We start from the raw sequence: 23,580 nt of genomic DNA on the forward strand, positions 1-23,580 counted from the left end.
TGAGAGATTCTGTTGAAGAAATGGAGGTGAAAAAGTGTGTAAGAGAAAATGTCTGTGTGTGTTTACAGGTGACCGTCTGCGAGGCAGCGAGGAGGAGCTGGCTGCAGCGGTGGGAGCAGTAGGAGTCACGGAAGGAGACTCGGACTGAGATCAGGACGCCAACTGTGAAGAAAGAACCAGGAGAGACTGCATGTCGACGAGACCGTCTGGCTCTTGACTGTATTATTGGGTTTTCACTGTAGTTAAATTTGTATTGCTATGAACAATAACTGCCAGTTTCAACCAGTTTCAGTTATAGCTGTGAATGACAACAGGGAGTCAAATGAACCTTTTCTACATCACCTGAATGGACCTATCTCAAACCCTGCCCTCTTTTGTCAACCCTCCAATCATAGCAGGGTTTGAGATAGTTTATTTATGTCTGTGAGTTGTACTAAATGTTTTCCATGTGGCGCTATGTGTACTGTTAATACACACGGTTGATTCAGACTCATTGTAAGCAACTGTTGTCTTATTGATGTTTTCTTTTCTTTTTTTTCTAGTAAAACTATTTTATTCCCCCCCCCGCCCCTGTGATGTTTTTTCGGTGTGATTGAACATCCTTCAAGAAAAAAAGAACACACCATTTTCAACTTCAGATTTATTCAGAAACTCTTCTGAAAACTCATTAATCATCAAGTGACCCATATTTCACTCATAGTGGTTATACGTAAATGTTTTGCTACTCTATTGAATGCAAAGTAAGTTGACTCAATAGCTGTCCAAGTTGGGATGATAAATAGGGCTGGGTATCGCTGGAGATATTTCCAACATGGATACCTGCTCCAACACCACAAATTCAATACATTTTTAAAACAATACATTTTGATACCTCTGCTGAATTAAATTGATGATTTCACATCATTAAATAATTTTCTCTACGTTTGTTATGTTATTTGCTTTTCTGAAGAGAATCAGACTGAACTCAATTGATTTATTGAATTGAAGAAAAATGCAACTAAATGAGTAGAAAAATCCAGTCGTAGGAATCAAACATCTTAAAAGGTATTTGCTACCTTGTTGTTATCAATACCAAAAATCGGTACTACACTGATACTTGAGGTATAGTTTTTCCAATACCAAGCCCTAATAAATAAATAGAGGAACAACATTGAACAGATCACAATAAAGCAGTTTTTGGTATGATAGTCTACTCTGTAAGAATCTAAACGGCTGTCCTAAAACAACGCACACCACTCTTTCACAATAAAGTGCACCCCCCTGTCCATAGACTAACATGTCCCCCATTAAGGAGGATATTGCACTGTTTGGAATATAAGTTAGTATTACCACACTCGTCACACAGGATCACTGCCTCCATTCAGTGCCGTTTCTCTTCTCTCAAAAAGCCAGTGAATTGACTATAATATATTCACATGTGGCCATTTTGCTCTTATGTCATGCTCAGATTGGGATTCCTTTCCACCCTGTTCCCTAATTGTATCCCAACCTGTGTATCACATAAGAGCTCAGGTTTTCATTAATAAAAAAAAAAGATTATGCTCTTATGCTCAGATTGGGATTTCTGTCCACCCTGTTCCCTGTTGAAGCCGTGTGAATATGGTCAACGAGGCTCTTTAGAAAGAGGACCTTTGGTCACTGCTCCCGAACGTCACAAAAACGACACCGATCAACATATGAATCTCATTTACATGGAAAACAACCCGTACAGATTCCCCTACATACTAACAACCTTCCAAAATATGCCATACTGGAATCGAAGCTCACGCATCTCATATAGTTATAGCAAGATGATTAAACACTGCAATAATAGCACAAACATAAGTGCTTGTTCGAACCTATTTGAACATGGAACAGCTTGAAGCATCATGAAACTTCACAGATGGATATGACGGCTTTTGGCGATTCAGTCGAGGAAAACAGGACTTCACGTGGGTCTAGGAAGTATCAAACATTATGCCGTGGGTGTGGCACAGTTCTTGGCACTCTGGGTTCTTCGTTGAAGGATACATACTGCTACATGCAGATCAGCTTATGATAAATGACTGCTACAGGGCTGGGTGGGGGGGGACACGTTCATCGTAAACATGTCCGATTTGAAATGGCAATCCTGATGTCATGGAGACCACCAGAGTCATAGCCCTTGAACAGGATTGTTTTTTTGTTTTATTTTTACTTCTTGATATCTTAATGACCGGTTGTTGTTGTCATGGTGAGTGTTTGTCCCGGGCCGTTCTCGGTTGGAGACGTCCCTGGAGTCACGCCGATCCTCTGGAACAGGAAGTGGGTGGTTTTCTTTTAAGTGTACGAGTCATAGTGCCCTCCACCTGCTTCTATCTTCCGGGCTGCGGGACCGAGCTCCACCTTACAAACCCTCTGGGCGAACTTCAGGGAGCACAACGTCTCTCCCACGTTACTCTCCAGAGCAGACACCTGGAAGTACAAATAAGAGAAGAATTTATTAGAAATAGAATTTCCTAGCAAAACCTATGCATTTAAAGAAAAAAGTGGGGGAAAACCTCATATCTGTACTTTGGTTGGTATTGTTAACACATAATATAGTCCACAGACTATATTACTGTATTGTATTGGGTATCCTTAAGAAATAGCATTCTGCAAGAAAACCACGAAAACAGCACTTTTTCAAAAGAAAATTAATATTTCAGATAGGAGGTTTTGTTCTTCGGCCATCGATATACTGAAAATAATATCTGACATATCTCTTTATTTGTTTGCACTACGGACCTGCACCACCATGGCTGTCTTGTTGCCTTTGCCCAGGGAATCCTGGAGGAGGTATGTAAGGCGGGAGTTCCTGAAGGGGATGTGTGTCTGTCGACCCCTCAGGGCCTGGATCACGTCGCCGAGCGCCAGCAGGGAGCGGTTGATGTTCTGGGCCTCTTTCAGCCTGTCTCCCTCGGCACCAGACTTCCACACCCTCTCTGAACCGGCCAGATCCACCAGGTTCAACTTACCTGAGAGGAGAGAACAATAAGATAGGATATTCCTTTATTGATCCCAGGTGGCCAACAGTAGAGAACCATAGTTATACTGAACAGTTCCCAGGTAGGAGTGTGAAGCTGAAAAAGAGCATACATGCTCAACAAATCGTCCTTGGGTGAATAAGGGAAAATATATATATATGCTCCAAAAGATGAAAGATTTAGGAGCATGGGAAAGAAATTCCAGAGTAAAAGCTTTGTGAAAATTAAATAAATGTCCTTCCCTACAGATGTTTTGCACCCTTATGTAGTGTTCATTTCAGAAATTTATTTTCAGGTGCATATGCTACTTAAATGGTACCACAGTAGAACCCTGACATGTCAATCTGTCTGATTCACTGTCATCTAAAATAGGCATTAGTACCCCTTGGTTTGGTTTTTAAACGCTTTCCTTGCAGGAACAGACTGTTTTGACGCGTGACTGACCTGTGGTTTTGGCGCCGCTGGCCAGGTCAGTGCCCAGTACTGTGATGCAGAGCAGAGCGTGGGAGCGGGAACTGTGCTGGTTCATTTGAGTGCCAAAGGTGATCCTATTCCGACGGGCCATGGCTAGAATCTAGATATATAAATATACACACAATCATCAGCCAAAACATTCATTTTGTTTTTGTTATGAACATAAATTCATTACATTACACTCTGGTGACTATTGTTTGAATTACAGCGTATAAACACCTGCCACTCACCTTCTTGATGTGCTGGAAGCCTTTGACCTCGACGACCCTGAGGCCTGGTACATGCAACTGACCTGTTCCATCCGGGTTGATCTTTATGTCCAGTTTTTCGCCATCTTTAGTGAGCAGGTCTCTGTGGGCCAAAGATAATGACAACTCAATCAATTAAATAAACAATTGCTTGGAGACACTAGCGAGGGCTCACTGCTTGTGTGTTCCTCTTTAACACTATCAGTGCCGGCCTTGTTTACCTTTTTACCCCCTTGAATGCCATCATCCACTTCAATGTTAGCGTTAAAAACGCATAATCTATGTTTTAAATTATGGCTGTGTCTAATCTGCCCGTCGCTTATCAATGACTTGTTTGCAGTCAACATTGTCGAAACGGATTGTTTTTTAATCTGTTCATATCCTTTTTATAGCATTTCGAAAAGCTATCGTTCTCTCGAAAATTTCCGGGAAAATAGAAAGATTCCCCCATAAACGGCATTTATTGGAATATTCTCGAATACACTAGACACGTTGTCATTTTTCGGCCTATTTATGACCTTGTCTATGATGTTCTCCAAAAAGATTATTCCAATTCCTGATCGCCATTCCAAATATCGATCGTGTTTATTGATTGATTATTGGCTGCTGTAAATATATATTCCACGCTGCATTCCAACTTGCTATCACTTCCATGTTCATCAGACGGCTTGCCAGCACAGTGGCCTCCACAGATCCAGCAGTATAATCGAATGACCTGCAGTTACACAGGGATAGACGATAGGGGGCGGTATTTTCCCCATCTGAGCTCCTAGAGGGTCTGCTGTACCAACGGGAGACTCGGTTGATGAAATATGAATTCAGATAGCTAATAAAAAAATCAAACGTCAATACACGTCGTCGGCACTCAACGGGGGGTCTGATAAGACGACAATACACGTCGTCGGCATTCAAAGTGTTAACACAATGGCCGCCAACAACGAGTCAACTCGTTATAGCCTGCCAATCGAATTCTGCCAACGAGTATACTCGTTATTGGATCGTTATTTCTTTTATTCGCTATTTCCATTCATAATTCATCCTGCTGTGCTGTGGAAATGTGTGGCACTCTGTCTGAGATCGCAACGGTCTGATACCGCCGCCTAACGCCTTGCGGCCGCTATTGCACTCCTTTTGAAACTATGTGGCTTGTTGTCTGGGCCGAGCTGCGGCGTGCAAGCGGGGTCTAAATACTCCGGCAAGACAAGCGCTTATAACACATGCATCGACGAGGGTCCGCCCCCCGGGTTCATGTTCAATGCTGGATTACATTGGATACACGATCGCTACCAGTATTTGGAATGGCGATCAGATAATTGGATTATTCTTTTTGCAGTACATCATAGACAAGGTAAGGACTATATGTTATCAATCTTACATTGATCCGATAATTCTTTCCCCACGATCGGAGCGTGTGTGTGTGTAACGTATCCCGTTGGTAGTGATCAAAGCACGGAGGGGCGCCCCGCCCCCCCCCCCCCCTTTTATGCATGCATGATGAAACATAATACCGATAATCTAGCGTTGATTTCAGATTGATTGTTGATCCAAGCGAGGAATGGCAACGTGTTTAGCAGCGTTTCCCGGGATTACACAGAACTACCCTAAAACTATACTCACCACATTTACATTTAGTCATTTAGCTGACGCTTTTATCCAAAGCGACTTACAAGTTCTGTACGACAAGTCATCAGGAAGGGCACAACTCTATCAGTTGAGTAACAATGTTCATCGAAGTGTTGAGTGCTACAGTGTAGGTTAGTTTATTAGGACAGGTTAGTTAGGGTTAGATTTTTTATTTTTATTTTTATTTTATTCAGATAATGGTGCGTCTTTAGTCGACGGCGAAAGATTGGACGGGTTTTGGCTGTCCTAACTGGGGTGGGTAGTTCATTCCACCATTGTGGGGCAAGGACTGAGAATATAGGCGACTTCTCTTTGATGACCCTCCCGGAGCTTGGATAGGAGTAGGTCTGAGGTGGCCAGAAGATGCAGAGTGTAGGGGTCTTGAGGGTGTGTAGTTAGAGACCATTGACCGGAGGTAGGCGGGAGCGGTTCCCTTTGCCACACGGTATGCCAGGTCGAGGGCCTTGAAGCGGATTCGTGCAGCAATGGGGAGCCAGTGCAGGTCCCTAAGAAGTGGGGTGACATGGGCCGACTTCGGTAGGTTTGAGATCAGGCGGGCGGTCGGGGACGCGGTCACAGCTGCATTCTCGACTGTGATGGAAAGGTCGGTCAGGGGGGAGGATTTGGCCGGCAGGTGGAGCAATTCTGTTTTGCTTAGGTTCAGTTTGAGGTGGTTGGTCGTCATCCAGGCGGAGATATCGGACAGGGAGGGAAGGAGAGGAAGAGTTGAGTATCGTCGGCATAACAATGATAGGAGAAGCCATGAGACGTGATAATGTTACCCAGTGATTTAGTGTAGAGGGAGAAGAGAAGGGGTCCTAGAACCGAGCCCTGGGGGACACCCATCCGCAGGGGGGCGGGTGGCCAACAGGGTCCCTCTCCATGACACTTGGTAGGAGCGGTCATTGAGGTATGATGACAGCCATGTCAGCGCAGAGCCAGCCACTCCCATTCCTGCGAGGGCCGCAAGGAGGATCTGATGGTTGACTGTCGAAGGCTGCAGATAGATCTAGGAGAATCAGGACAGAGGAGAGGCCTTTCGCTTTTGCTAAGTGAAGTGCCTCTGTGACCGCAATGAGGGCCGTTTCTGTGGAGTGGCCAGTCCGGAAGCCAGACTGATTAGGGTCTAGGAGGTCATTCTGTAAGAGATAAGCAGCAACCACGGTATAAAACGGGAATGTATTGATGAAAAAATAATCAGTTTTTTGCATGTTGACCGGAAGAAACTCACTGACAATCGACGGTGTTATTAGATCCATAGCTATTTAATATAGTTTTAGCACTACAAACACCGGCATGTACCCCCATTTCATTACAGCGCTGGCACAAACGGCCATACGCCCACAGCGACCTCCGGCGGTCAATGAGTTAAATAATACAAGGCACCCTGTAGTTTTCAGGAAAGAATTAAAGGTGCACTGTGTCGTTTTGTGAGAGTGAGAGAAGTGAATAATTTCAAGGTATATTTTCTTAACTGAATAAACAAACTGTCCTCAGAGGAAAATTGGATCCCTGGAACACTGTTTGAAGCTAGAACGCTTCCTGGAAAGTTACTATTTCACGGCTGTTTTACAATAGCAGGGCCTGCAATTTTGGTAACAGACATATTCTAGGCCTATGTTTGGTTCACAGCGCCTGGAAATTATTGATTTATTTTTAACACAAGATAGAATAATTCTAATAATTACAGTAAATGTCTTTTGCAGGCTCTACAAACAAATCCCCCTCCTCTGAAACTGCATGGTGCAGATTTAAAATGCCAAATTAGATAAAAGATAAAAACCCAACAAACAATCTGCGTTAGGTGACAGACCCACACCTGCACCTTGTGTATACTGTTAAATGTTAAAAGTTAATTATATTGTTTATACTGTTTATACTTTTCTCATATTCAGATTTAATTTCATTGCCTATATTTATGTCCTTTCTTATATTACCCTACCCATACCTGTACTGTACCTGCATTTCCCCAAGGGGATCAATAAAGGAATACCTATTATCGGGTAAGATACAGTACCTGAGCACCTCGTTGTAGATCTCCACAGAGCTGACGCTGACCGTGTAAGACCACATGTCCTTCCTGTCTTCTATCTCAGCGAAGAGGTGCTTCAGAGCCCGTCGGTTGATACCCGGGTTCTCCACACTACCCTGGGAATCAAAAAGGGGGAGGGGTTATTGCACAGATCAAATACCTCAATAATCCTCTTCATTTATACCACTAAAGGGATGGAATAGTTATATGACTTTATTCCTAGACGTACCTCCATGGTGTGAGTCTTCCCAGAGCCCGTCTGCCCATAGGCGAATATGCAGACGTGATAGCCATCGATGCAGGAAGTCACCAGAGGTTCAATCTCCTGGAATACCTGACGATATTAATGAAAGACACGTTAGGTTCAGCTACCGACATCAACGAAACATAAATGATAAAAATATAAAGTGCCTAAATATAACAAATAAACATAAATGTAAAAATAAATGTGAAAATAAATGTAAATATAACTCAGAGTGTAACACTCAAGCTGGACACTATTTAACGAACAATGCCACTGATCCCCTCCTGCTTATTTCTTAACTTGTTAACAAACATATTCTAGTCTTATGTTAAGTTCACAGTGCCTAAAAAAAAATTAGTTTTAATTTATGATAACATAAGATGTAGAATAATTCTTAAGAATTACAGTAAACTGTAATTTGCACCTTGTGTATACTTCGCTTTAGGTTTGGATAAAAGCATTAGCTTAATGACTAAATGTAAATTAAGCACTGTCTTCATCATCTGTATACATAGGGGGTTTCCCTCCGGTCTGTGTCAAGTACTGTACCTCCTCCTGCGTGGCCTGGGGGTGGAAGACCTTGTCCAGCTCAAACACGCGGCTCTTTCCCTTGTTGATGACGTTGAGGGCCGACTCGTTGTTGGGGTCCATGGTCACCACCACCGCCTGGCCCTCCTCGTGCTGGTCCTCCTTCAGCACAGGCTTCACGCGACACAGCACGCGGATGTTGCCTGGAGACAAGAAGGGCGCAGCTGATCATTACGTGATTCACTTAACTTAACGGGCCATCGAAGTGTATTAACTCTACAGGACAATAGATCTCCGTCTTGTGGGATTGGGGAGCGCTTGTTGTTTCCATGGAAATGAACAGTTAAGGAAAAATACTGTGATGCTGGAAACAAGACACAGGATCCCAGGCACTCAAAAAGTATAGCAGGAAGGAAAATATCATTCAAGTTTAGTTTTATTTGTCACATATACGGTGCATGTACATTATAGTGAAATGCTTGGTTCTGTATGAGCCTCCTGAAATTGTATTTCATACAGTAAAAAAAGTTAAAGAATAAAGACCAAACACTACAAAATATACAATATACTAGAGTACAAAATGCTAAACAAAATGCAAAAATGAGGTAGAGAGGTAATGCAAATATTTTAGTAATAAATATATGGCGTAGTGATAAAGTGTCTAAAGTGATTGTTAAAGGTGAGTGTTTAAAGTGAGTGTGTGCAATGAATGTAGATGGATGTGTTAGTGTTGCATAGTGAGTCCACATTGAGCATCCTGATGGCCTGGGGATAGAAGCTCCTTTTGAGTCTCTCTACTGGCCATGAGACAAATAAAAAGTATCCTCTATTGGGCACCCGTGACGACGACCCCTTTTATAAAAGGGTGAACCCGTAGCAATCTATTATGCCCTGATGAAGACCAGCTCGGTTCAAACACATTGGCGTTTTTGAACTATATAGCCGTGATACAATAAAGGCTTTTTAAGATATTTTCCTTCCTGCTATACTGTGCCTGGCATCCCGTCTTGTTTCCAGTTGTTCTCCCAAAGACCCGGAAGAGCACCTGGCGATTCTTTGTGAGAACATTGACCTCTGCTGCTTATATACTGTGATGCTTTGATATTGTTTTAATAAAATATATTATAGAATATAAAATAAAAACATCCATACGTCACCTTTCAGCTCCACCAGCTGCTCGTGGTACTTCCTGCGCAGAGCGACCTCCTTCCTGTACTTCTCCAGAAGATCTTTATTGGCCTCAGACATCTCACTGATAGCTGCTGAGATCTACAATGAAGGCAGTGAAAAGGTTATGGAGTAGTTTCCCTTGTGCTGTAAAAGAGTGAAAGTGTTAGATTAGTCCTTCTCCCGAGTGCAGAGGACTGGTGCAAATATATATTTTTTATAGTTTTTGCGAGATCTTTCGCAACTTCGTCCTTCAACCAAGGTGCATGAACTGGAAGAAATCTAAATCAAGGGAGAAAATTTATTTTTTGATGTTCTAAAAAAGAATGCTCTTTATTTGTAGCCTATGGTTTTAATTGTATGATTAAAGAGCATTCTTTTTAGAACATCTATCGGCCTCCAAGAGTAAAGCAACGTTGAGTTCTGACCTGTTTTTTGGCCTCGTTGATGGATGCGTCATAAAACTGTGAGAAGTTGCGGACCTGAGTCCTGAGGCTGGCGTAGTCTGTCTTCATGGAGCGCAGGGTCGGAGGGAGCGCTGTCAGGCGCTTCTGTAAACCTGAACAACGTGCAAACACTTCAAACTAGAGCTTCAGCTTGATTTATCACAGTTAACCATCAGTCAAATTAGAGTTTCAGCTTAATCTATCAGTTAACCATCAGTCAAACTAGAGCTTCAGCTTAATCTATCACAGTTAACCATCAGTCAAACTAGAGCTTCAGCTTAATCTATCACAGTTAACCATCAGTCAAACTACAGCTTCAGCTTAATCTATCAGTTAACCATCAGTCAAACTAGATGTAACTGTGGCCATTATATGGTTTCATCATTTATGTTATTTCAGTTTAAGTGTAATATTTGAGAATGTATTTATGTTTCATTTCTTATTTTCTTTATTATTTAATTTGCTACAATTTATAATATATTCATTTTGACGTCTGGTCATATGTGGTGTCCCGTTAGGCTGCTGTTGTGTTGTTACATTTGGGTCTGATTAAGACACCTGCGAGCAAGCGGCAGGGATGTTGGGAGACTGGGACTCATTAAAACACCTGCGAGCAAGCAGCAGGACAGAGACGAGTTGTACAGGCTCTCTAGATTCGAAGAGTGTACGACTATGTGTAGTGTACCACTAAGACTGTTACCAAGAACAGAAGAACAAGACCCCTTTGTTATGTAGCATGCAGCCAACGAGGTAATTAATGTTTGTTTGTATTTTGCTTTTCTGATGTATTGTTTTCATATCGTGTATATTATTGTTTGTGTTGACCTGACGCAACGTATATGTTTCTGTTTAAGTTTTCACGGTGGATTGGAGGACCAAGCCTTGAATAAACCCGTTGAAAGGAAACCACTTGTGTCTGCAGTGCTTGAAGGAGTTACAGTGAAAACTCGACTGTTCATCGATGCAAGTGGGCGATGAAGCAAGTCCAAGTTTAAGGCCGGCGTCCAGCGGATCTTCCCCGACAATTGTTTGCTGCGCTGCCGGCGCGCCGACATTAAAGAACAGATGAGTCACAAACAATACGCACTACACGCATAAACACAAGAAGTAAGAAGATGCACACAGTATAATGAGCAGCGTTTCAAGATAAAGCCATAAAGGACTTGGACATTATAAGTTAAGAGTGGTCAGGTCAAGAAGAGTGCTTTGTAAACGTTTCTATAATATATTTGACTGCGAATTCTAATTACTGTGGTGTGCGTGCAAAAACGTTTTGACTTATTTGCCTATATAATTTAACTGAAGCTAACCATTTGTACACACATTAAGGTGTCAACGTTAAAGTATAAATATGTTTTCTGATTGAACACCCATTTCTAATTTAAAGTGTGTTTTGGAAATTGTAACCTATAAAAAGCACGTATAATTTATAGGTGAAGGCTATTATTGGCATCTAATATTTATGTTCCTAAGCGTTCTGAAGTGCTTAATATATATGTGGAGGTTATTTTGAAAGCCAATTGAATTAAGCAATTTGATTTGCTCGGAGAGTACTGCATTTAATTCAAATTTGAGTACAAAACAGGCTAAAGGTTTAAAGGTGTATTTACTATTTTTTCTTTACAAATTTTGGTCAATTTAAAGTAGTGATTTACAATGACAGAGCCAATTAGGCCTGCAATTGAAGTAGGGGACAGTGTTAGGGATAGTGCAAATTCCCAAGACCGACCTGAAGAAGGTCAGGAAGAAGGTGCTGAAGCCCAGCAAGAGGTACCAAAACGATCTCAAAGAACCAGAACTCTAACAGAGAAGGGTAAAGCAATGCAGGAGGATAAGATCAAAGCGCTTCAACAAAGATTTAATTACATTTACAATAAATGGAGGACACAAGTTAAATCTTCTAAAGGTCCGTTATCACAATCAACAGAACATTTGTCTAATGAGCTGCTTACTGATATCATTACAGATGTCACAGGTCTTTCTAATGATGTGCAGCATATTTATGATGAACTACGTGACATCTCAACTCCAGACCAGGACACGCGTCTAAGAGTGGATCTGTGTGCAGGGATTTCTGAGATAATTGTGTCCAGAGCCACATTTAGACTGGGGGGAAGTGTGTTAGAAGAAGGAGAGAAAGAGTGGCCAGAAGCAGGCTCTCTCTTTGACTCAAGCACCTATAAATCTGGTTCTGCCACTTCTTCCAGGAAAAGTGCTTATAAATCTGGTTCTGCCACTTCTTCCAGAAAAGGCACCTCAGTGCATTCAAGCAGTTCTTCTGTAAAGCGACGAGATGCTGTCGCTGATGCTGCTGCAAGCCAAGCTGTTCTGGAAGTGTTAAAAGAACAAGAAAAAGAACAATTGGAAATGCAGTGCCTAGAAGCAGAAGCTAAAAAGAAGATAGCTGAGCAAGAGGCAGCAGGCATAAAGCGTCGTTTAGAGCGTCGTTTAGAACAAGAGGAAGAGGAAGCTAAAATTAAAGCTCAACTGGAAGAAGAACATGGAGCTATACAAAGGACACTGGAGGAAAAGCGGAGAAAGATACAGCATTTGGAGGCAGTGAAAGGTCTTAATGCAGCACGAGCAAGAATCCTTGTGTACGATCAAGTGGAGGCCACAGAAGAAGAGCGGAAAGACGTACTAGAACATGAGAGGGTAGCAGACAACAAAGTGCCTGCTCCCACAAGTCCTCTGTCCCTGTATACGTCTCCCGTACCACAAGTTGTGACCACCTCCTCAAATGACAGTACAGCAGAGCTTGTTAAGATGCTGGCAGGTGCTTTAAGTGCCAACAGAATTCCAATTCCTGAACCTTCATCATTCAGTGGGGACCCATTGAAATACAATGACTGGAAACTTTCCTTTGAAATACTGATTGATCAGAAGAGCATTGAAGATAAGGAGAAGATATACTACCTCCGTAGGTATGTAAGTGGACAAGCTAAGAAAGCACTTGATGGCTATTTCTTACTCGGAACCAAATCTGCCTATGTTGCAGCATGGAAGACTTTGGAGGAGAGATATGGTAATCCATTTACAATAGCAAAAGCATACAGAGACAAGCTCCAAGCATGGCCCAAGATGGGATCTAAGGACAGCTTTGAGCTCAGAGAGTTTGCAGACTTTCTCAGGAGTTGTGAGGCTGCCATGGTCAACATCAAGGCATTGGACATTTTAAATGACTGTAATGAAAACAGGAAAATTCTTTTAAAGTTGCCTGATTGGCTAACAGCGAGATGGAACAGGATGGTTATCCAAGAAGAAGAAGAGCGTAACCAATTCCCCTCCTTCAGCCAATTTGTAAAGTTTCTGACAAGAGAAGCGAAAATTGCCTGCAACCCTGTTACATCACTACAGTCACTAAAACAAGGTGAGACTGAAAAACCAAAATGCCCAAGATATCAAAGCTTTGGAGCAAAGACACTAACCACAGGTTCCAATGAAAATACTGTTATAACATGCATTTTCTGTGAGAAGTACGGGCATACTTTGCATAAATGCAGGAAGTTCATGGAGAAACCTGTTACAGACAGAATCAAATTTGTTCAAGCTGAAAAGCTATGCTTTGGTTGTCTCAAGTCTGGTCACTACTCAAAGAGCTGCAACAGTAGGAATGTGTGCGACGTGTGCCACAAGCAACATCCTACATGTCTGCATGAGGAGCGAGCCAAAGAAGGACAAAGACCACCACAAACCAAGCTAAAGCTAAATGAAGACAAGCCAAGTACAAGTCAACAATGGTACAAAGAAAGACCCCAATCAGCACAATGCAAAGAAACAACCACAAACTCTACTTCACATAGAGTAATACTTCATGAAGCTAACACACAAACGACTGCAATAATTCCTGTCTGGCTTTCATCCACAGATCAACCAACACAAGAAGTCCTTGTTTACGCTCTGTTGGATTCTCAAAGCGACACAACCTTTGTTATAAGGGAAGTAGCAGAAGCGTTGGAAGCAACCAAAGTCAAGGTCAAAGTCAAGCTCTCTACTATGACCTCAAGAACCACAGCAGTAAGCTCTGAAAGAATAGACAACTTACAAATCCGTGGCTTTTACTCTGGTAAGAAGATATTGTTACCACCAGTCTATACTCGGGATTTCATTCCAGCCAACAGAACACACATACCAACAGATGGAACTGCAAAAGCGTGGTCCCATCTAGAGCACCTCCAAGGAAAGATTGCACCTATGCAGGACTGTAAAGTAGGTCTGCTCATTGGGTACGACTGCTCACAAGCCCTGCTTCCAAGGGAAGTTGTGTCTGGCGAAGAAAGTCAGCCTTATGCACAGCGTACAGACCTTGGATGGAGTATTGTTGGCCATGGGAATCCCTGCGTAGACTACGGCGACGACATCGGAATCAGCCATCGCATAGTATTGAGACGAGTAACAGCAGGTGTGAAACGTTCTGTTAATCTCAAGACTGAAGTACACTATGTGAGCCGAACCCAAGTGAAAGAAATGACTCCCTCAGACATAAGAGTTCTTAAACCAGACTTCTCAGAAAGAACTGGAGAACACGACCCTGTGTCTCAAGAACATATCAAGTGCCTGTCGAAGTTGAGAGAAACCATCACGCAAAAGAACAATGGTCACTACGACATACCGTTACCATTCAAAGAAAAGGAAAGGAAAAGAAAAGGGAAAAGAAAAAAGAAGAAAAAACGACCTGTCGGAGAACTCAAGGTGGGAGAAATTAAGGAAGATGATCCTGAACTCCACAAGGCTTTTGTGTGCAACACTAAAGCAAAGGAAAACAGATCATCATTGGATCGCCTACAGAGATTCTCGGAATGTGTCAAGTGTAGAAAGTACAGAAGATGTACTGAAGGACAAAGAGGGGGTGACTTACCACAAGATCGGAAGCAACTCCACCCTTCACTTACGCTGGCATAGACTGCTTTGGTCCGATCCATGTTAAAGAAGGAAGGAAGGATCTCAAAATATATGATCTCTTACTTACCTGTCTATGTTTAAGGGCCATACACAGGGTCAGATGGTAGGGTGAGAAAATTTAAATTGCTGGTGAGTGACACCACCTTAAAAGGTAAACCTACAACTAAAAGAGTGTTCCTTGATACCTGAACAGAAGGTTATAACACTACTCGAAGCAGACTAATTTAATGTTTTGCCTAAAACTTATGTTAATAATGATACTTACATTTAGTCATTTAGCTGACGCTTTTATACATGGCGACTTACAAGTTCTGTACAAGTCCCCAGGAGGGGCACAACTAGCAGCTGAATGACCACAAGAAATATTTAATTTAGAAGATAACCAAATTATGTGCAGAGAAATCCCACGTGTGTGCGATTTGGTGGGAGTGTAACTGTGGCCATTATATGGTTTCATCATTTATGTTATTTCAGTTTAAGTGTAATATTTGAGAATGTATTTATGTTTCATTTCTTATTTTCTTTATTATTTAATTTGCTACAATTTATAATATATTCATTTTGACGTCTGGTCATATGTGGTGTCCCGTTAGGCTGCTGTTGTGTTGTTACATTTGGGTCTGATTAAGACACCTGCGAGCAAGCGGCAGGGATGTTGGGAGACTGGGACTCATTAAAACACCTGCGAGCAAGCAGCAGGACAGAGACGAGTTGTACAGGCTCTCTAGATTCGAAGAGTGTACGACTATGTGTAGTGTACCACTAAGACTGTTACCAAGAACAGAAGAACAAGACCCCTTTGTTATGTAGCATGCAGCCAACGAGGTAATTAATGTTTGTTTGTATTTTGCTTTTCTGATGTATTGTTTTCATATCGTGTATATTATTGTTTGTGTTGACCTGACGCAACGTATATGTTTCTGTTTAAGTTTTCACGGTGGATTGGAGGACCAAGCCTTGAATAAACCCGTTGAAAGGAAACCACTTGTGTCTGCAGTGCTTGAAGGAGTTACACTAGAGCTTCAGCTTAATATATCACAGTTAACCATCAGTGAAATTAGAGCTTCAGCTTAATCTATCAATTAACCATCAGTAAAATTAGAGTTTCAGCTTAATCTATCACAGTTAACCATCAGTCAAACTACAGCTTCAGCTTAATATATCAGTTCTGTTTCATTAGGGGCTCTGCTTGGCATCACTACTGCACTATCTCGCGTACGTGCACGCGTACTGAATAAACCACAAATGTACCTCTAATACCAGTATTAGTCTGACCACACCCTCATCAGCTTACCTTCATAAGCAGGTGTGTGGTCACCTGCTCTCCTCCTTCTCGCTTTCACCACAAGGAAGAAGTGCCTCTGTAGATCCCCACACTTGACACCATGATGGAAGAAAGGTTTAGGAGCAGCTTTGGGAAACAAGGATACGTTGACATCATATCTTTATTTTCTCTCTCACTATTTTCGAGAAAATACGGCGATATTGTCTTCGTACTGGAGTGTCTGGAAGATGATGATCATTCTAAAAACCCTCCACCGGTTTTCGTATTGGGAGCACGCCGCTGCATGCTTCTCAACTGCAGTTCCTTGCTGTGTTTGTTGGGGTGAAACCTGTCAGGCCACAGCTGAACTGTCGGACATGCCGCTGTTGTGAGAAGCGGTGCGTTCCAGGTTGGGTGAGTAGTGTTTGCTGGCGGGCTCCACTTGTCTGTTAGTGCTATGGGGGCTACTTGACAAAGTTTATGGAAACCGGCCCCAGACTAGGGTCCTTTGTTCAGCCACCTAGGCGACAGAAGGCCTTGGTCTGGAGACCATTATAGTTTTAACTAGTGGGCCGCGACCATTGACACTGGTGATCCCTGTGTGTTCTGGACGAGTGGATTCTCTCTGTCACCGTGTTAAGGCCCCATCTTTCATATCCAAATGAGAGTATTCCTTCACGAGGGGATATGTGCATGTAATGTGCGATAGCGGCAGATTCATGTTCAAAGTCAGCTACACAGGCCAGTTGGTACTGTGCTGATTCCGTCGGATGTGGTAATGTCACCGTTGTGAAGCGGTGTTGACATCTTGTTTTCTCTTTTCTCTTAAAAAGTGAGGAGAGGTTCAGAACGGCGGCCTGTCTGGGTGAGTGTTATGTCATTGTTTACATGTTCATAGCTTACGGTTAGCCGGTCAGCTGTTAACTGCTGCGTTAGCCTGCTGGATCGCTGCATGGCCTGCTTAAGGCCTACTATTAGCCAGTCAGCTGTTAGCTGCGGGGCTAGCATGTCGTGGTCGCTAGGTAACGTTAGCTTGCTGCTATGGCCATGGCCTGGCGCGGGGTAGCTTAGCTTCTCGCGCGCCGCCGTGAGCTCGCTTCTGATCGCATGCGTCGTTAGATCGGCGTCTCGCGAGCAGAAGCAATAGCACCCGAACGGTTGGAGCAGCCGTTAGCTTGATGCTATTCTGTTGAACGTGCTTTGATTTTAACATGTTTTACACTCTTGACCACGACGTCATCCTTGACAGGGGATGTTCGTCGACCCTGCCCTGAGCCTGGACGGGGATTGCGTCAACAAAGAGGACTGTAGCGACTGGTTGGAGCGGCGACGCTGCCCGGATCGAACAACACAGGACGGCTGTGTTCTACGGTGTCTTGTGACTGCACTTCGCTGATCTGCGTTCCGGGTAGGAACGGGGTTGACCAGACCTCATAACACGTCTTCTGGTTTTACTTTGCTAAATGTATTGTGAATAACGGTGTTTTTCCCAAAACGTGTGTTGCTACAATGCATTTAGGATACGTTGCGGGTTATGTGTGAGCTGTTTTTGTCACTGGCAGTTAGCTTCTCCGTGCAAACGGGATGTAATGATCTGGTTGTTGTGTGAGTAACACGGCCGTGTACTCACAACTAAGGTAACTAACCTATGAAGCTATGCTTGGTGACAAGTGAGTAAAAGAATGTTCTTTCTCAGACTGTAATGACAATGAACAGTGTGTTCACACATTAACAGGTTTTCCTGTTTTAACTGGCCGTATTGAGGGTAAAATAGGAGGATTGTGTTTTCCCCCCCGGTTCCCTGGGGACTTTATCACCTCCTATCAGACATGTTGTGCATTAATTGTGTCTTTTGTGTGGTAGGGATACGATGTAACTCTTAGCTTGATTGCTGAGGTTGTGCTAAATCTGCTGGAGAAACTTATTTCCTAAAGGGAAATTGGTTTGGTTGCTGTCATGTGTGCTTAGCAAGGCCTGTGGTCGATACTAATCAAGAATGATGTATTCTCTCATTGTGAAAAAAACGGCGTTCCTCTGTTGAGTGTTTTTGCCATTTTTTGTAGGTGATGATGGGTTGTGTGTGTCATGTGACCTACAACTGGGTTGTACTGGCCACAGAAGCACATGTGTATGTTGGACCGGGGTTCTTAGAGCCCTCTCTATTCTGTGTTTTTCCTTAGTAAAAATCAGATAGCAGGTTAGCTCATGCGCTGTGTGGAGCTGTGAAACGCTTCATAGAGCTGACTATGACTGTGTCATATTCTCTTTTTGTCGTTACGTCGTATCATGGGTGTGGGGTCGTAAAGGGGTGAACTGGTAACCTTTCCTCTCCCCATTGTTCTGTCGGTCAGGGGTACACCCCCTGTCCTTCAAGGTTCCCGTCACGTGGCGGTTCGGCACGTTACGGGGGGGGGGGGGGGGGGGGAGGGAGTTCCTGGTCCCACGGCCTGGTATATTGGGCGTGTGCACCGCAGGAATTCCCCCGCCATAGAGTACGTCACCGTGCGCGTCTCTGTTGGTAGGACTTCCGTGTGCTGTTCAGGTCCATGTGATGGATCTGTTTTCAGGGGGGGTGGTCAGGGCTCCTCCTCACCAAGCGCCTATTCAGGCCTTCTGTGAGTTCGGACTCCTTCTTCCATGTGAGGAAGCCTCCATCAGAGTACAGAGCCTTCCTCCTCAGATTGTCAAAGTGAGTGGACCCTCTAGAAGGGTCCTTTTCTATTGTATGTATATTCGATTCAATTCGTTTATTGAGTGTGTATGGGTTCAGTGCCTCTTCCCCGGAGGCCCTAAAAACCAGTTTTTTACATGGCTCAAGGTGCAATATATTCTTTTCAATCTGTACAGCTCGCGTGGGAAGTCTCTCTGGGGATCCCCGTCTCTTTCCTATGGGAGGGTGGTGGGATGTAAAAATGTGAACATTTTTTACCCCGGCTGTGTAGACTGGGATACATACTGTTGATGCTTCCTTCTTTCTATTCCAGAAGTGTTGGAGTTAGGGAGTGTCACACCCCTCTTGTCGTTCCCCTGGGCGCCTTGGGGATTCAATGACAGGTCTAAATAGCCTGTTCATTGATGGGGGTGTGTCCCGACGCACGTATAGTGCTAGCTCGCTGTAAACAGGCGATTGACTGGCACGCCTTGGTTGCTTGTGGTTGAAACAGCGTTTTTATAAAGCAACTGAGATGGGGGTTTTTCCTCTTCCGACGACCACATCCCATGACCTGGGTGGGTTGTCGACGGATTCTCGTTCATGTCTGGGGGATGATGACGGGATGGATCTGAACATATGTAGTGGGGTCTCACGCCCTTGGGGTGGGCCACCAGGCGCGGTTCGTCCGAACGTCTGGGTGGCGCCTTCTTTTCATGTTAAGATCAACACGCATATCTGCCCTTCTCCTGGAGTAGGCATGTCGGCGTGGTTAGGGCACGGGACTGGTTCTGGTCACGCTGGTCCAGATCAGTTGAACCCGTTGTCCGCCGGGGATGCAGATCTGCTGTTCTGGTACCCTGAGGGACTTGGGCTTTTTTCAGGGGGAAAAATGCCAGGTCGGTCTGGGTGTCACAGGGTTAAGCGCTATGGAGACCCTGGTTGGGTATGTTTTTACTCAGCACTGTCGTCATGGCTTACAGCCATGCCATTCTGTACGCGCTCGATCTCGTCGGATCTCGGCCGCTACACAGGTTGGTCCTGGTTAGTACTTGGTTGGGAGACCGCCGGGGAATACCAGGTACGGTGTGCTTAGGGGCTGGTTCTCCATTATTTTTCGCTCCTCTCTCACGCATGGCGAAGAGGGGCCTGTGGGGGTGGTTTTTTGACCTCCTCTGGTGACCCTGTGCTTCCCGTACCGCCAGGCCCGGTCCGAAGTGATGTTTGCGACCCGTAGGCCTGGGTTAACCCTTTTTGGAAACTGAAACACTTGTACTGCGGTATAGCCGGTGTATACCCGCAGGTGTGTTTTGGAGTTTTTTCTTGAGGGGTTATAGGAACAACCACCGCATTGGGTAACACCGAGGTGGTTGATTCCCTGGTGTGTTGGAGCAGTGTCAACTCCCGGGTTCACCGTTTGAGGGTGCCCCTGCACGTTCATGACGTCTGCCAATCGTGTCAGCCTTCTCTGCCTCGACCCCTCTGGGTGGGGGTTTTTAAATGGAGGCTTGGTCATGCAACACCGCCAGCTTACGCTCCTTCCGCCGGGGCGGCTGTGTTCAGCTGTCCCCTCTGGCGCCTGTCTCGTCCGCAGTCTCCAGGCTAGGGTTAACAGCCTGTTGCCTGGTTTTTCCCCGGTGCGCTGCCTGCTTCCGTTGGTTAACCTTTTTTGTGTGCTTACGGCCATGCTGACTGTCTGTTCTGCAGGGTTAGTGTGCCAGGCGGTGTACTGTTGGGGGGACGGGGCCCGCTCGGTTTACGGCCATACCGACCTGAACACGCCCGATCTCGTCCGATCTCGGAAGCTAAGCAGGTTCTGGCCTGGTTAGTACTTGGGATACCGCCTGGGATTACCAGGTGCAGTAACTGGGGGGCCTTTGTCCGAATACGCTGGCGATGTGGGGGGCGGGGCACTACGTGCCCACCTGGTGGGGTCTTGATGCTGGCATCATGGACTTCTCCGGGCCCCCATTCCAGGGAGTCCAGTCCTTTTGGTGGGTCTGGGTCTTCCTTCGCGCTCCGCTGCTACGGCCTTGCCACGGGGTTGGGTTTGCCCTTGACCCCGTGATTCTGGGGGCAGTAACGAGGTTGTTCCTCCGTTCGTTCCCGGGTGGCATGCGGGTTGTGCGTGTGTGTAGTCGTGGGGTCAAGCCACGGTCTGCTCACCCTGTGCGTTAAGTTGCTTGAGTGCCTCTTCGCACGGTCGGGTCCGTCGCCTTCCCGTGAAGCCTCTAATAGGGGGGATACCCTCCATTAGGGGGGGTCGGGGGGGCTCGGCCCTCCCTGTTCTGATGGTTTTGGGGGGCTGTCAGCGGGGTGTATTTGTCAGCCAGCGGCTCCGCTTGGCCTCCCTTTGTGCAGTAGTGATGCCAAGCAGAGCCCCTAATGAAACAGAACGTTAGGTTATGACTATAACCAAGTTCTGTTAATTAGGGGTGACGCTTGGCATCAGACGGCCGCTGCAGCCCTTGACCTCACCTTGTGGTGAAAGCTTGGGAAGGAGGAGAGCAGGTGACCACACACCTGCTTATGAAGGTAAGCTGATGAGGGGTGTGGTCAGACTAATACTGGTATTAGAGGTACATTTGTGGTTTATTCAGTACGCGTGCACGTACGCGAGATAGTGCAGTAGTGATGCCAAGCGTCACCCCTAATTAACAGAACTTGGTTATAGTCATAACCTAACGTTAACCATCAGTCAAACTAGAGCTTCAGCTTAATATATCAGTTCTGTATCATTAGGGGATCCGCTTGGCATCACTCATGCACTCCCTCGCGTACGTGCACGCGCACTGAATAAATTCCACAAATGTACCTTTAAAACCAGTATTAGTCTGACCACACCCCTCATCAGCTTACCTTCATAAGCAGGTGTGTGGTCACCTGCTCTCCTCCTTCTCGCTTTCACCACAAGGAAGTGCCTCGGTAGTACCCCACTTGACGTGTTGATTAGTTGAAAAGAGTTGTGACAAGTCTACATTGTGCTTAATTTTTTCTTCTCTCATATCTGTTGTAAAGAAAAAGTTTGGGTCATAATGTATTCTGCGGAGAGTAGACCCGCTAGACCTACTCTTCACCAGCGGTTCTCCATTCCCGCCTCCGTCGTGCGTTCTGGTGCTGGGCTGTTGCCACTTTCGTGGTTGCCAACCCAGCCCAGGAGACAGCCGATGGATAGTTTGCCTCTCCGAAGAGCCGAGGAGTCGGTGCCGTCGCTCCGGCGATGGCCTGATCTCGACTCTGGTTCCTCTGGTTCCAGGGAATCGTCCGTTGGTGAATGGTCGGTTGTTTTGGAGCCGAAGGATTTGCGACGCAAACTTTTCGCGTCTGCCCGTTCACGTCGCAAGATGGTAGCATGCAGGCGCGAACGGCCTGGGTTTGGGGAACTGCTGGAGACCAGCGAGGATGCGTCCGGCTCTGGATTTCCGATGGAAACTGAGGACTTCATGGAAGAGGCGGACGGATTCTTGTATGATGGTCCCGTAGAGGAGAGTATCCCTCTTATCCAAGAAACACCGGAGGGGGGAGAAATGGCTCCATGGGACTCCCTGTTCAAGGATGTCGAGGAACCACCTTGGCCTCATCAGCAGGATGCCCTACTATCGGCCACATCAGACTGTGGCTCCTTGACCAGTTGCAGCCTGCTGCATGTGAGGGATGCGGGTTCGGTGGAGGAAGGTCCGCAGGGGGAACTGCAGGCTTTGTTTCCCGAGCTCATGGCGGTAGCCGCCGCCGCAAACGGCGTGCCGCTGCCGCTGCCATTGCCTGCACCTGTCCCTGATGATCTCATAGGTCATCGCTGGCAGCGTCGCCCAGTGAGAGGGGTGGACGTTGTCTACCCATTTTTCCCCTCAATGGGGGCCTATGTTCGTCAGGGTCAGGCGGTTGCCAACATCATGGGACTAACCCCCGCCTACGTACCAGTTACGCGGGTGTCGGGGTTAGTCAAAGGTATGGGGGAGGGCGTGCCTCGGCTTGATAGTCCGATGGCCGCTCTCCTCTGTCCGGATATGGTGTGGGAACCCTTATGCAAGCCGGTCCTCCAGGGTAAATCGGCTAGGCGATTGGCATATTGGGGTGACCAGTCATTCATCGCTGGTACACAATCGCTGGCTGCGGCGTCTAACATCGCCCACCTGGCTAGATTTGTATCGGGGATTATGACGGGCGGCATGGATCTGAACGAGGTAAAATGCGATCAGATCACCCAGGCGGCAGGAGCTGTCCTGCACCTTTCCCAGGTGCTGGCCATAGCCATGGGGAAAGTGCGCGCCCTGGCTACCCTGGGCCAGCGTCATCTTTGGCTGGAGCAGGCCCGTGTGCCGGAACGGAAGAGAGCCCCTCTTCTGACGGCCGCCCTCTCCGACGCTGGTCTGTTCGGGAAGGCCCTGCGGTTGATGACCTCAACATCCAGAGAGATGGCAGAGGAGAGATCCATCCTCCAACCCCATTTTCCGCCTCCCGTCCTTGCCGGTGGAGTCAGAAGGCTTCCACGACGTTGAGCTGTCTCCGTCGTCCCTACCACTGCCTCCGCCGCCGCTGCTGGCCCCTCCAAGAAGGCCAGGAGAAGAGACGGCGCTTCTGCTACCGCCGGCCCATCCACGACCGGAGGAGACGGTAGGGAACGTCGTGACCAGCAGACAGTAACCTACCGTCCCTCCGGGGCTCCTCGGGGTGGCAAGACTCGAGCGGCGCGAGGTGGCAGACGCCGCTGAGAGTGACTTTTCCCCTCTGTGTCCCCTCTCCTTTACACCCTCGCCGGCCCCTCTATGATTTTGTGCCTTAAAACAACTTGTGATAATAAAGAAGTTCCCCTATCCTGTGGAAGTTATCGTCCTGTCAGTCAGTTGACGGTAGATTTAAAGCTTCTATCAAAGCTCTTAGCTATGCGCTTAGAACCTGTCCTTCCCACTATCATATCTCCAGACCAAACAGGTTTTATCCAGAATAGATATTCATTTTCCAACATTAGATGTCTCTTTAATGTCATATATAGCCCTTCCTCCACAACTAGCCCGGAG

The 23,580-nt window shown here is 45.7% G+C and overlaps 2 protein-coding genes across 2 annotated transcripts in view; one reads left to right on the top strand and one right to left on the bottom strand.

The window, feature by feature from the left end:
- ccdc12 (coiled-coil domain containing 12) overlaps positions 1-566 on the top strand; it is a 67,937-nt gene extending 67,371 nt beyond the window's left edge. Inside the window, exon 7 of the mRNA XM_084336952.1 lies at positions 69-566. Coding sequence (XP_084193078.1) covers positions 69-148 — 80 coding nt within the window. The 3' untranslated portion in view covers positions 149-566. The remainder of the gene's footprint in view (positions 1-68) is intronic.
- Positions 567-2,153: 1,587 nt separating this feature from the next.
- LOC311246006 (kinesin-like protein KIFC3) overlaps positions 2,154-23,580 on the bottom strand; it is a gene marked incomplete at its 5' end in the record, with an annotated part of 50,488 nt that continues 29,061 nt past the window's right edge. The window contains 9 exons of the mRNA XM_084336061.1: positions 2,154-2,433; positions 2,746-2,975; positions 3,429-3,558; positions 3,689-3,809; positions 7,347-7,477; positions 7,591-7,695; positions 8,155-8,336; positions 9,291-9,402; positions 9,729-9,859. Of these exons, the coding sequence (XP_084192187.1) occupies positions 2,299-2,433; positions 2,746-2,975; positions 3,429-3,558; positions 3,689-3,809; positions 7,347-7,477; positions 7,591-7,695; positions 8,155-8,336; positions 9,291-9,402; positions 9,729-9,859 (1,277 nt within the window). The 3' untranslated portion in view covers positions 2,154-2,298. The remainder of the gene's footprint in view (positions 2,434-2,745; positions 2,976-3,428; positions 3,559-3,688; positions 3,810-7,346; positions 7,478-7,590; positions 7,696-8,154; positions 8,337-9,290; positions 9,403-9,728; positions 9,860-23,580) is intronic.

Source organism: Notolepis coatsorum, assembly GCF_963971535.1.
Source record: "Notolepis coatsorum genome assembly, chromosome: 19".
Classification (NCBI taxonomy): Eukaryota; Metazoa; Chordata; class Actinopteri; order Aulopiformes; family Paralepididae; genus Notolepis; species Notolepis coatsorum.